Below are 12,620 nucleotides of genomic sequence, written 5' to 3'. Positions count from 1 at the left end.
GGAATCACCGCTCCCCAGGTGGCTTCCAACTGCCTGTCCCTCTTAAAACCCAACCTTCACATTTCTCTTCTCTCCTGGGCCCCGGATATCGCCCTCCTTCAATTGTTTTTAAGTGTTTCCCATGAAATGGTGGGTACATTAAATGTGTTGGGAAAATATTTTAAAAAGACAAACAAAACCAAAACTGCTATCTGGGGCCACAGTGCAGAAGTGAAATAAAACTTCATTTTAAAATTCCTAATTGTTTCATACACTCGGGTTCCTCCGGCCAGGTTTCTCAATTTCACAACAGGTGGCAACCTTAAACTCCTGCTAGTGACCCCAAAATTATTATGATTCTCAAAAGGATACAGCCCTGAAAGGTGAAGTGTGGGCAGAACCCACATTTGGGACATTGTGCTATTTTTCAGGGACAGCTGACAAGAACTATGAGTCTGCAAAGTACTGGTACCCCAAACTAATTACACGTATTAGGGTTGCTTTTTATCCTATCTTGTATTTTCCCTTTGTGACTGAAGAACTTTGGCTCTTAATGGCCAGTATAGCTTTCCAAATATCAATTGTTTACAGTAAATAACAATTTTAAACCTTATTTTCAAAAATGTGCTTAAATACAATAATTTAGGATTATCTAAAACTTTTCAGTTTATATTCCCAATATTGTTGATGGAATGAGAATTCTGTGGGGATCTTGTTTGACTCATTTTTACTATCTGAGATCATAATAATAAAAACTACAAGTAGAAAATGGTTGTGAATTTGCACAGTTGAACAGAAAAACTCAAACCTCTCTTGGTTATGAGACTGTCGTTCCAGGACTGACCAGCAGGGGATGCTCGCACTCTGCAGAAGCCATGGATTCGGTCCAGTCAGGACTATAGGAAGGGACAATCCTCCACTAACCACATTCAAACACTTCCATCCGGAAGTTGACTCAGAAGACTTCATAGCCCCCGGAAATTTCTCTAATTTCCAATAAAGCATAATCACTAATATAACATCAACTTTAAGAATTTCCTCTATACAATTTGTGATGTGAAAATTTTAACCAGAGTTAGCCCAAAACAGTAAAAAATTTGAAAGCAAAGGATTGATACCATGATTGTATATAAATCTCAGTGTGCCAATTTCACAGACATTTGGGGGCTAAAAATCAGCCAAGAGCAGCTGGGGTGCCCTTTCTTTCTAAACTAGTTTAGCCATGAAAACTGAGAACACAACACGTTTTTCTGTGAGTTTCAGGATCGGCTTCTTTACGCAAACACAAACACCTGGTGCCTTCCTGGAAGGCAGACTGAGCCTGCTGCCGGTGAGGGCACACAGAAACAACCAGCTCCCTGATCTCAGGACCCTGCACCCAAAGCCCCTGCTGTCTGGGGGTCTGGGCTGAACACCTAGGCTCCTGTCGCAGGCTGCCCCCCCCCCGGATGGCCCGTAGTCTCAGGCTAACGTGAGTGCCTTCTGCAGCTGCAGTTCTGGAAAGGATGACAAGGTGCTGTTGGGTCGATTGGGAAGGAAGACTGTCCTTTTCAAAGCGCACTGAGGAGTGTCCATTACCCAAGAACACAAGTCTCTTAAGAGGGGACTCACGCGACAGCACCCTCGGGAAACTGTGAACTTTCAATAACAAGTCCAATAACAAGTGACATTTAAAGAATTCCTTTTCCCTGTAACACACGTGTCCATGAACACGCTCAACAGAGAAGCAGGTCGCATGGGTGAGGCGACGGATGCGGGGTCACCTTGTAGGCAGAAGAGATACACAGTCTTTAAAGTTCAAGAATAGTACAAATTTTGGAAAGAAAACATTTTAAATTTTCTAGGAAAACTTGCAATACTAACTTCCTAAGTACCTGTTTTCTAAATAGGTAGTCAACATTTAAGTAGGAGTAAGAAACGATGGGCCTGACAAAACCGAGTGGGTTATTCTCTGTACACATAGGCACCCCAACGGCAGTCCTAACTCCCTGGAGACACAGCAGCTCTACGCCATGCAAGTCTCGCGTGCTTCCATCTGCGGGGTCCCACACAGCACTGACGGAAGAACAGAAACCCCGTCTGCCCCTCGCTCCTACCCTGCTACACACAAGGCGGTGCCCAGCGGGGTCCCGCCCCTCCACCGGCCACCCTCGCTCAGGGATGCTCACACCACACTGTAAGAGCTGGGAATGCTGATTGACACTAATTTCTCCTCTGCATCTTTCCAGGAATAAAAAGCAGGACAGGGAAAGTAGGAGAAGCCGGAAGAGAGAGAGACAAAATACTGCTTCCTGAGGACCCAAGAAGGGGCCAAGCGAAGACGGGCTTCCCACCTGTAAGATGCTCCCTTGAGTGGCTATGTTATTTTATCAGCGTGAGAAGATAAGTGTTTGACTGAAACGTCCTGATCTTTACTGCAAGCTTCCCCTACTCTCTCCTTCTCTGGGCCTCTTCTTTCTTCTCTCCCACTAAAAGCAGAATTCCCTTACTAAACTTCACACTTAACATGTCTAAGAAGCCATTCACTTAGCCAGAGGTATCAGGACATACCACCCAGTTCTAGGCTCTCACAGGAAGCACTTTGCATCCACCCGTCCCCAAGTACTACCTGCACCCCTGCTCTGTGCCAGGCACCCCATCAGCTGTTGGGGGTACCGTGGCCGACAGGACAGGCAGGACCCCGCCTCCCCAGTGCTTTCATGCTAGCCAGGAGCATGGACATGAGGCGAACACTGGCCACAAAGAGTGGGGTGTCACCTGGGAGGCTAGGAGGACTCCCAGCAGGGGACCCTCCCTCACCAGGGTAGGAGGCCTGAAGGCTGAGCAGATACAAGGGTGTGAGGGAGGGAGGAGGGGAACGGAGTGGGATCAGGAAGAGTGGGGGCCCTAAGGAGACCTGGATGGCAAGGGCAGGGGTGGGGAGGGCTGAGATGAGCAGGGCCTTACAAACCACCTTAAGGGATTGGTCCATGGGGGGCAGAGAGGAGTCATGGCTTCCCATGTAGGCTCTAGGCGCGAGAACTCCGCCCACTTGGCACCTCTCTCTCTTACGTAATACAAACACCAGCCCCAGGACTCCACAGTAACCTGCCCCTTGTGAAGCTGCCCCCAGCACAGTCCTTGACCCACATCAAGCACCAAATTCTAGTTTCTGGACCAGTGAAGCCAGAGGCCTGGTCTGCAGGGGCCCCACTGAGGTCATGGTGGTGACCCCCTTCTCGGGCTCTCTCTTTAGCCTGGGCATGGGCTGTCACCATCCTTACCTCCCCAGGGCGGGAGGACGGCGGGCACACCTGGAGAAGGCGCTGTCAGGGGCAGCAGGCTGCACACCTGTCTGGAGGACTTTCGGTGAAGGGACTGTGTGTTCGAGAGCAAAGGGCAGGAGCTCCGGGGTCACATGGTCCTGAGCCCAAAGCCCACAGCTCCCACGTGTCCAGCACGGTGCTGGGCACTTTGTGGATATCACTGCTTCAGTACCCACAACAGCCCGGCCATGCAGGTATCATTATTGCTATGTTATTGATCACACACCTGGGGCCTGAGGAACTGAGCAACCAGCCTGAAGTCACCTGGCAAGGAGCAGGTGACAGAGCACAGATCCGAATCCTCACCTTCCACAGCCAGTGCTTTCAGCCGCTTCGCCTGACCCCTCCCACTGTGACCTTGTGTCCCCAGATGGGTCACCCAGTCTCGCAAGGCCTCATTTTTCTCCTGCAGGAAACAGGGTGGGTTTGCGGTGGGATTAGGAGATGCTGTATATAAAAGTCTTAAATACACGTTCATTCCTTCTCTCCTCCCTTCCCAGCCTGTCCAACTGCTGCTCATCACATTTTTCCTTCTGATTCTAAGTTACACATCAGCAAAGGATGATTAAGATGTTTTGTTCTTAAAACAAGTATGAGGTAAAACTTGCCAGCAAAACAGCCCTGTGGTTGTGTCCACTGTCATGACTCCACTCAGGCAGGGGTAAGAAGCGGGGTGGACCGAGGTGTCTGGAGAATAACATTGCAGCATAAGGGTCTGCGCTCCCACGTGACACGCCTGTGCCACCTCGGAAGCCTGACCAGCAAAGAATGGGGCACAGACCCCTCCGCGCTACTTCCTCTCTGCCCCTCCCAACAAGGAGGGGCACCGGGTGGAGGTGGGGGGATTTCTTGGGCCTGTTCTGGGACAAGAGGACCATCTTTGTAGGGGTGACAAGCAAAAGTGGCCAGCGGATAGCTACTGTCACCAAGAAAGTAAAAGTGAGTGAAAATACCAACAAAAGCAGATTTCAGTGGGAGGGCGCTGCCAACCACTGCTAACAGTGGACTCTCCTATTGGCTTTCTCCGCTTCGCTCCAGCAGCTGCTCCCAGAGCCAGCACTCCCGCCCGACGCTGCACGCAGATGACATGGCCTGCAGTGTGTTATTGATGCCACGTGGGTAAAATGCACATGGGGTTCATGACCCACCACTCCTCTCTTCAGCCTCCTGAATCCCACCCCGTGAGCATCGTGCGGCTTCAAGCTGTGCTTCTTGGAGAAGTGGCTAGCTTATCATGTCGCCGCCATCTGAGTAGTGTGCAGGGCTCTACCGCCTTTCACCGGCACTTCGACTCTGCCCTTGACTTGACTGTTTAGATGCAGAAACACCTTTCCCTTTTGGGAAAAGGTTTGTTAAAACAGACGGAGGGAAACATGAGGCCCAGACTTCTTTTAAAACGGGAAGGAGACCCAAGTCCCAGGCCTAGTCCGGGGCAGCCAGGATGCTACCAGTGGGTTCACAGTGCCTCTGATCCAGAAGCAGAACCAAGGTTCTCCTTTGAAATTTGGCGGAAAGTAACCATGACCTAGAAGCGGCAACTGAACCGCCTCTGTAAGGGCCCAGTTGCAGCCTCTCTGGCTGAGAGCTTGGATCAGGTCACCTGGGCCGTGTCTGTTGTACCCCCCACCCGCCCGCCCTGCACAGGGTGAGGTCTAATGGGATGAGATCACTCAACCACGAAGCAAGGCATGTGGCAACTTACAAGGAAGGAGAGGACAGCAGACAGAAGGAAGAGAGAGGAAGAGCAGGCTGCACGAGGTGGACGGTCAGCACTGGACCGGACTAGCAGCACATGCTGCCCTGGGCTGTGGGAAAAGCACGGCAGCCCGGAGACCTGTACTCGTAGGAGACCCAAAAACAGATCTGCGAGTCAGAAAGAGCCCCTCAGATCCCCCTGTGAGGTGAAAACGGCCCGTTAGAAGGGGCAGGATGCCCAGAAATGATGCTACGCATGGGGGGGCCTGTGTCCGAGGTGGAGGCAGGCCCACCAGGCACCTCAGGCAGGGCCCATCAGGCAGGGCGGGCACGGGCTCTGCACCCCTCACCCGCTGCCTGGGATCCTGTGGCCTCTGCTCTTTTTTCAGCCATTTTCACTAAGAAGGTTGACTCAGCGGCTCTGTGGTTCGTCCCCCGCATTGGTGGCATCCTCCCCCTTGTTTCTTGGTAGCGCAGGGTCCGTCCACGTGGGAGCAGGTGGGCAGGCTCCGGCCTGGGAGTGAGCACGCGTCTTCCTAGAGCGGTCAGGGCAGAGGCAGCCTGGCGGCGGATCCGTGTCCAGGCCATTCTGGTGACAGCCTGGATCCCTCACTCCCTCCTGTTCCTCGGATCTCAAACCTCAGACGGTGGGCGAGTGTGCAGGAGGATGGACATCCTCGGTGACAAAGGTGGCAGGACGTCCTCAGGTCTCGGACCTCGGACGGCGAGAGAACGCACAGGTAGACAAATGTCCTCAAAGAGAAAGGCAGACGGACAGGCCACCAGCACCACTCGTAGGCTCTCCAGGACAGTCCTTGTTTGGAGAAAATGCTCCAACGTGGCATTCACAGCCGGGCCCCTGCACCAGCTCCTCCAGGCCCCCCTCAGTGAACGGCGTCCCACGTCTCAGGCTGAAGGCCCTGCTGTCGGCCCTGACGCTCCTTTACACGCCCGTGTGGTCTCCCAGTAATCCTGTGGTCTCCCTTCCAGACACATCGGTGTCTGACCACTTCTCACGCCTGCTCAGCCACAGCTGGGGACCGCCAGTACCTCTCCCTGCTCTCCCTGCCCCTCCAGTCTTTCTCAGCATAGCAGCCAGAGTGTGCTCAGATCAAGTTACTCCTCCACTCAAAGCATCTCTGAATAAGAGCCCAAATCTGAGCCAGATCTGCCCACTCCTTGCCTCCGTGACCGTCTACTACTCATCACCTCCTTCTCGCCACAAGGGCCTCCCCACCACTTAGAGCCGCCAGGCACACGTGGCCTCAGGGCCTTTGCACTTGCTCTTGCCTCTGACTGGAAAGCTCTTTCTTCCCCAGATATCAGCCTGGCTTGTTTTCCCTTCCTTCAGGTTTCTACTCAAAGGTCACTTCCTCTGAGACCTTCCCCCACCCTCCCTGACAGTCAACCCCTCCCCTGGGTCCTCTGCCCCACAAGTCACAGCCCCTTTCTTCACTTACTTTCTTTTTCTCCTGAACATTTACCACTAACATATTTTCCACTTGTCTTGTTTATTATTGGATTTCTCCCAACCAGAACGTGAGAACCATGAGGCAAAGATTTTGGTGTCTGTTTTGTTCATTGATGTGCCCCCAGCACCTAGAACAGTGGCTGGCACATGACAGGCATTCAGCAGGTACTTGCTGAATGAATGAATGAATGAATGAATGAACAACCAAATGTTGATTTCACAGTAACCAAGAACCAAAGAGCAGCCGCCTACTTTGGAAACAGAAACTATTGCTGTGGTGGTGACCAGACAGCTCAGCCCTCCCAAGGCCCGAAATAGATGCCACCAAAAAGGATCAAGACAGTCCAGGAGCCCCAAACAGTCCATGGGGAATTCTGCATGTTTATGCTTTAACGGTGGACCTTCCTGGATGTGAGAGATGTCCTAGGTAGGAGCCCTCGGCCACGGTCTGGTCAGGAAACCCTGAGCCACGTTAAGTACCGCACCGAGGCCACTTACGTGAAAGATGGCCCCACCGGGTCTGAGTGGGGAAAAGGTAGAAAGGGGACACCTTGGTGACCCAGAGATAACATCCGCAGGAAGCAGCTATCGCCATCCCCTAGGGTTGGGCCACAAGAAAGGAAGAGGTGGGGCCATCAGATCCAGATGAAGAGGGCAGGATGAGAGGCCAGGATTCCAAGGAGAAAGCAGAGAGGACAGACTCAGGCCAAGTCCTGAGGCCGGCCTCGCCCAGACAGAAGGCCAGAGAGGTGAGCTGGGAGCACCACGCCTCCGCCCCACATGGGGTGCAAAGGCCTCCACACAGGTGTCACTGAAGCCCACAAGACCCGGATGGCGGCCACGCCTGACAACAGTGTGTGCAGCAGGAGAAAAAGCACATCGTCCCCATGCAGACGTTCTCCCACTGCAACACTCGAGGGACTAGGAAAAGGGCTCAGCACCCCTTTAACTGCCTGTACACTCAAAACGCAACAGCAGGCATGGCTTTCACCACCGAAGGCATCCGTGAGACGTTTACAGGGGCTCCCAGTCGGCTGCCAGCATGAGCGGTGACCCCAGACTTCCTCACCAGCACTCCAGTGAGACTGGGGAACACACGCCTAACCCAGCCCAGAAACATTTCAGTGAATTTAAACTGAGGGAGTCTGACAAGGATCCCATGACAAAAACTGGCATTGCCAACGCCACACACATTGGTTGCCTTTTGTATTTACAGTTCGCATATCCAACCTTCCTATGCAAATAACAAATCTGCGTGGAAATAAGGTGGAATCTTTTTGGACAGGACCGTGATGTATTTTACTTAGCAAACAATTTCCCTGGACTTAAAAGGATCTAAGAAATGAGGAGGACTTCGCCCGGGATGTACAACAAGATGCAGGTGGTGCTGGCGGAGGGACCAGTGTGCCTGTGTGCAGACAATCAAGACTAGAACCTCTGTTCTGATCAAGGTCACCCCTCCGGGGAGCGCTGGGCCGGCCCTTGCAGGAGGTCTGTGCTGCACAGGACCCCAGCCGAGACGGCGCCAATGGTTCCACCACGGGCTGCTGGAAAGTCCCTGACACCCACCCACTGGTCCTCATCCTAACCGCCCCGGCACCCCTGCCACCACCACCGCGTCTAATGCCTATTTCTCGCGTCCCCCCTTGAGACGCTTGAAAGCAGCCATCGTAGCCCTTCTGAGCCATCTTTTCTCCCTGGCGATGATCATCTTCCTAAACCTTCCTCACTTACGGGTGGTCCACTGTTCTGAGGCAGTCTCTGTGTGTCTACACCTCAGGAATCCAGAACCGACCCAACACAACTCCCATAAGCACAGGAGGGACAGAGCCAGGGCATGTGCAAGGCAGGCGGGTCCCACACCTCCCTTCCGCTCCAGCTAAGGTGTATTCACTACCATGTCCCAGAGCAACTAAAGCCAAACCCTGCTCCCCACTGGTTGTACCCGAGGCAGAAGCAGCTGATGCTGAGGGCAATCACCACAGTGAGCATTTACGGAGGGCTCACCATTGCTAGACACTCTACTGTGCATTTTAATCCTCCTATGCACAAAGGCAGGCAATCCCTACTATGTCACAGCAGAGGAGTGACACGGGGAGCTGATGCCAAGGCGTCGGGCTGGGCCCACAGCTGAGCTGGGCCAGCTGACCCGAGTGAGACCTGGAGGGGAGTGGGCGCAGGCACTCCGCCAGTTCTCTGGGGCTCCAATTTTTTATGGCCCACCTTGTTCCAAAAAGGATGTAAGTCATTGAATAAAGCCCTGTTCCTTCATCTAAGCTTTCCTGCTTTGGGCACTCATTTGTTACATTAAAAAAAACAACATACACGCCCAAATAGCAAATCCAAGGAAAACCGCTGCCATGCTTGAAATAATACTAAACTATCCCCAGAAAGGCTATAAACGTGAGAATCGGGATCAAAAAGAGAAGCCGGAAGGGCAGGCCTTCCCACTCAGGGCCTGCAGGCTCACTGGCTTTGGGAGCCTTTCCAAACCATGTGTCTGCCAGAGGATGTGTCACCAGAACTGAGCTAATTATCCCTGTAATTCACACGCTGGGGTGGGGGCTATCACCAGGGGGTAGAAGAGGTTATCTCAAGACCTCAGGCAGAATGCAGCTAAGGAGACCTGCCCCGCCCCCCTCAGCTTCAGTAAATGCCCCCAAAGGGGCCGCCAAGGCTCTGCTTAGAGGCTGCAGAGAGCAAGGCTTCTCGATGAAGTGGCACCGACTCCAAGAGCTGCAGGTGGTCACACACTGCGCGGAGGGGGGAGCCCGCTCAGAAGCCCTGCAGACTTCCTGGTCCCCCCTGCCCCCACCTCTCCTCCGGCCGGCCCAGGCTGCCCACCGGGCATCCAATCCCTCCCGTCACTCCAGCCTCTCTCGCTTCCTCCCCTCTTCCAGCCTCCTGTCTGCCGGGCCTGCAAAGGGCAGCCCGTGGGATGGGCGTCAGCTGGGCGGTAAGAAATGGGAAGCCACAGTGGTTCGCTGAAAACTCGAGTCCCCGCAAGCCAGGACCAGTCACAAGGCCACAGAGGAGGCGGCTGCAGTTAATCCAAACCGAATGTGGACCCAGCCCTGGGTGGGGACCTGGGCTCTCCCTCGGCGGCCCCTCCCGAGGAGTGACAGAAGGCTGCGTGGCATCTCGCGCTCAGGCTTCTCCGTCACCCGAGAAGATAAGAGGCACGGCTGCCAGACACGACGCGACCCCCAACCGGACGCTGTCGTTAGCTCTTCCCAAACGGTTCCCCAGTCCCCTCCTGCCGCCGTCCGGGCAGGGCGGGGAGGGAGGCGGCCACCACTCCCGAGCAGGGGCTGGTGCTGAGCGACCTGGGGGCCGCCCGGACTCTGGCCGCCGCACAGGTACTGGTCAGCGACTAGTCGTCGGTGACGGTCAGGGCGCGCGTCCTGCCGATCTCGGCCGGGAGGGCCTCGGGACTCCAGGGGCCGACTCCTCGTCCTCCCACCACCGCCGCCCTGGGCGTCCCTCCTCTGGGGCGGAGGGTCCAAGTGTGTCCTGTCCCGTGCCGCAATCGTGGTTTAATCAACTTCCCCTGCGTTCCCCTCCTCCCTTTACTGCACTTCAGAACGACCTGGCAACCCTGCCTCCCCCAAGACCCCACCGGGGGCCCCCCGCCCCGGCCCCGAACCTTGCCGCAGCGGGGCGCGTGCCAGCTCAGGCCGGTCCTCGGGGAAGGCGTCGCGGAGGCGCTGCCACAGGCGGCCCAGGTCGGCGAAGCTGCGGTGCAGGTAGAGCACGCTGCGGTCCGACCACTCGGTGCGGATCTCGAAGAACTCCTCCTCGTCGCCGCGCCGGCTGACGATGAGCCTGCGGATGCCGTTCACCCAGCAGCCGCGCACGAACATGTTCACGAGCGAGGTGCCCTCAAACACCGCCGAGGCCATGCCGCGGGCCGCGCATCCCCCGCCGCGGGGCGCCCCCCGCCCCGCCCGGCCCCCGCCCGCCGGCAGGAGGCGCGTCCGGCCGGGCCGGGCTCTGCCGGGGGCTGACCGGAGCCGGAGTCGGGCGGGGGCTGTCTGGAGCCGGGGCCGGGTCGGGCTCTGCCGGGGGCTGTCTGGAGCCGGGGCCGGGCCGGGCTCTGCCGGGGGCTGTCCGGAGCCGAGGCCGGGCCGGGCTCTGCCGGGACCGGGGCCTGTCCGCGGGCTGTCAGGGCCCGGGGTCCGTCGGGTCTGCCCTGGGCGCCGCGCACTCCGCCAAAGCGCGGCGACGAGTCGGCCGGCGCGGCCGGGCGGCGGCTTTATAAAGCACTTCCCATCGCGGGCGGCGCGGCCGCCGACGTGAGGCCGCGGCCCGTCCGCCCTCCTCCCGCCTCCGGGGAGAGGACGCGCCGCCGGCCGCGCGGAGGGAGGGCCTGGCCGCCGCGCCCGGGCCCCCGCCCCCGAGCGCGCGCTGCTGGCGCCGCGGGGACCCCGGGCCGCCGGAGCGGGGCCGAAACCCGAGCGCTGGGCCCGCCTCCGCGCCCGCCCGCCCGCCGGCCTACCGGCCCGCCGCTTCCGTCCCCCCGGCCCCGAGCCGCTGGGCCGGACTGGACGAGACTTGGGGGAGGGGTGTGGGGGGGCGGGCCCGGGGGCTGTTTCTCCTTCCGCTTCTCCAGGCTTGGGAATCCTCCTGCGCCCCCGCCCCCGGCCCGCGACGGGGCGGACCCTGCAAGCGTCGGGCAGGGGAGGGCGGCCCGACCGCCGAGCGAGGCGCGCCCTGGTCTCCGCACCGCCGCCTGCCTACCCACCCGGGCCGGGGGGCAGGGGGGCCGGGGGGCCGGGGGGCCGGGGGCTGGGGGCCCGAGGCCGAGGCCGGCCCGCCCCGCGCGCGTCCCCCGCCCGGCGTCCCCCCGCGCATTCCAGTCGTGCCACAGCCCGGCCAAGGCCCGGCCGCCGCCGGCATGCTGGCGGGGACGCGGCGGGTCGGGCAGCAGCGGTCAGGCCTTGCCCGGGAAGGGTGTCTCCGGGGACCGCGACCCGCCCACCAGCCGAGGCCCTCCTAAGGAAGGAAGCCCCCTGCTAAGAAGCGGGCGGAGCGGGGGTGGGAAGGGGTCTCCTGGGACAGAGCGTCCCCGAGTGGGCCGGGAGCGGTTTGTGAGACGGGGCACTGGGGACACTGCCCACGGTGAAACGAATCGCAGCGGCCGTGATTCGCAGCCTCCTGTTCCTGAGGCTGCTCCTCACGGGAAGATCATTTCATGCGAGAGTTTAAGAATTGGAAGTTGGTTCCAGAAGTGTCTCCAGTGACCTCGCATCGCCCTAGGCGCGGTAGGAGAGCCAGGGCGAGGGCCCTCGGCGCTGTGCAGCGTTCTGGAAAGTCTTGAAAGCCCACTAGGGCGACAAAGGTTCGAGGCCCGAGCGCTGTTATGCAGGTCACTTGACTCAGTCCAGACCGAGATGCCCCCGCCCCGCATCGCCGCCGCCAGGTTTTATTCAGACTTTCGGATATATCGTCAAAGTTCAACATCAGGGTTCGTGTTTACCTGCCTGTGTTGGTCTTTCTCCCGGTTTGCCCTGTGAAAAATCTAGCAGCCTCTCCCGCCCCCGGCTGTGGCAGGCTGTCAGTAGATGCTGTGCGACTGATAGTAGACTGACCGACCGACCGCAGTCCGCCCCGTGCGGGAGGGACCTGAGGGCAGAGGCCAGAGCAGACCTGAGGTCCACCTTCCTCAGCGAGGCCTCCCCGAGCCTCATCCTCCCTGGACGCACATCCCTTTTCTCCTACTGCCTCTGGGCTGAGCGGCCTCCCCAGGACTTTAGAGGCCAGATTGAAGGTGCTGTTACGCATCCTGTTTTTCGGGCACCCTGCGCCGTGTAAAATCTTTCCTAGGAGCCATCAGGTCTCCATTCCCTTGTTGCCTAAGAGGCCTAACTCGGTGAAGCTGCCCTTCACTTTGCGTCAGGCGTTCCTGGTTCACTAAAAAGAAGAAAGTATTTTCGTATCAGTGATGTTTCTTTAAAGAGACCTGGAACTAGAGAAAACTAGATGGCCAATTAAAAATAGCAAACCCCCAAATGCTGCTAATAATGACAGAAATTCGGATCAAAACACAATGAACTGCCATTTTTAAATCCATTGCATTGATATAGATTTGTAAAATCTAAGAAAAAGTACCCAAAATCTGAAAACAAAGCCAAAAGAATCATCATTCTTTCAAAGTGTGTCCTTTCACT

The 12,620-nt window shown here is 57.1% G+C and overlaps 1 protein-coding gene across 1 annotated transcript in view; it reads right to left on the bottom strand.

Moving 5' to 3' along the window:
• The window catches only part of PXDC1 (PX domain containing 1), a 33,745-nt gene extending 22,784 nt beyond the window's left edge, over positions 1–10,961 (bottom strand). The window contains exon 1 of the mRNA XM_046640430.1: positions 10,097–10,961. Coding sequence (XP_046496386.1) covers positions 10,097–10,352 — 256 coding nt within the window. The 5' untranslated portion in view covers positions 10,353–10,961. The remainder of the gene's footprint in view (positions 1–10,096) is intronic.
• Between the last annotated feature and the right edge of the window lie 1,659 nt (positions 10,962–12,620).

This window comes from Equus quagga, chromosome 15 (assembly GCF_021613505.1).
Source record: "Equus quagga isolate Etosha38 chromosome 15, UCLA_HA_Equagga_1.0, whole genome shotgun sequence".
In the NCBI taxonomy this organism is placed as follows: domain Eukaryota; kingdom Metazoa; phylum Chordata; class Mammalia; order Perissodactyla; family Equidae; genus Equus; species Equus quagga.
The sequence above is the reverse complement of the archived record's forward strand: the minus strand, read 5'-3'. Positions and strand labels throughout refer to the sequence as shown.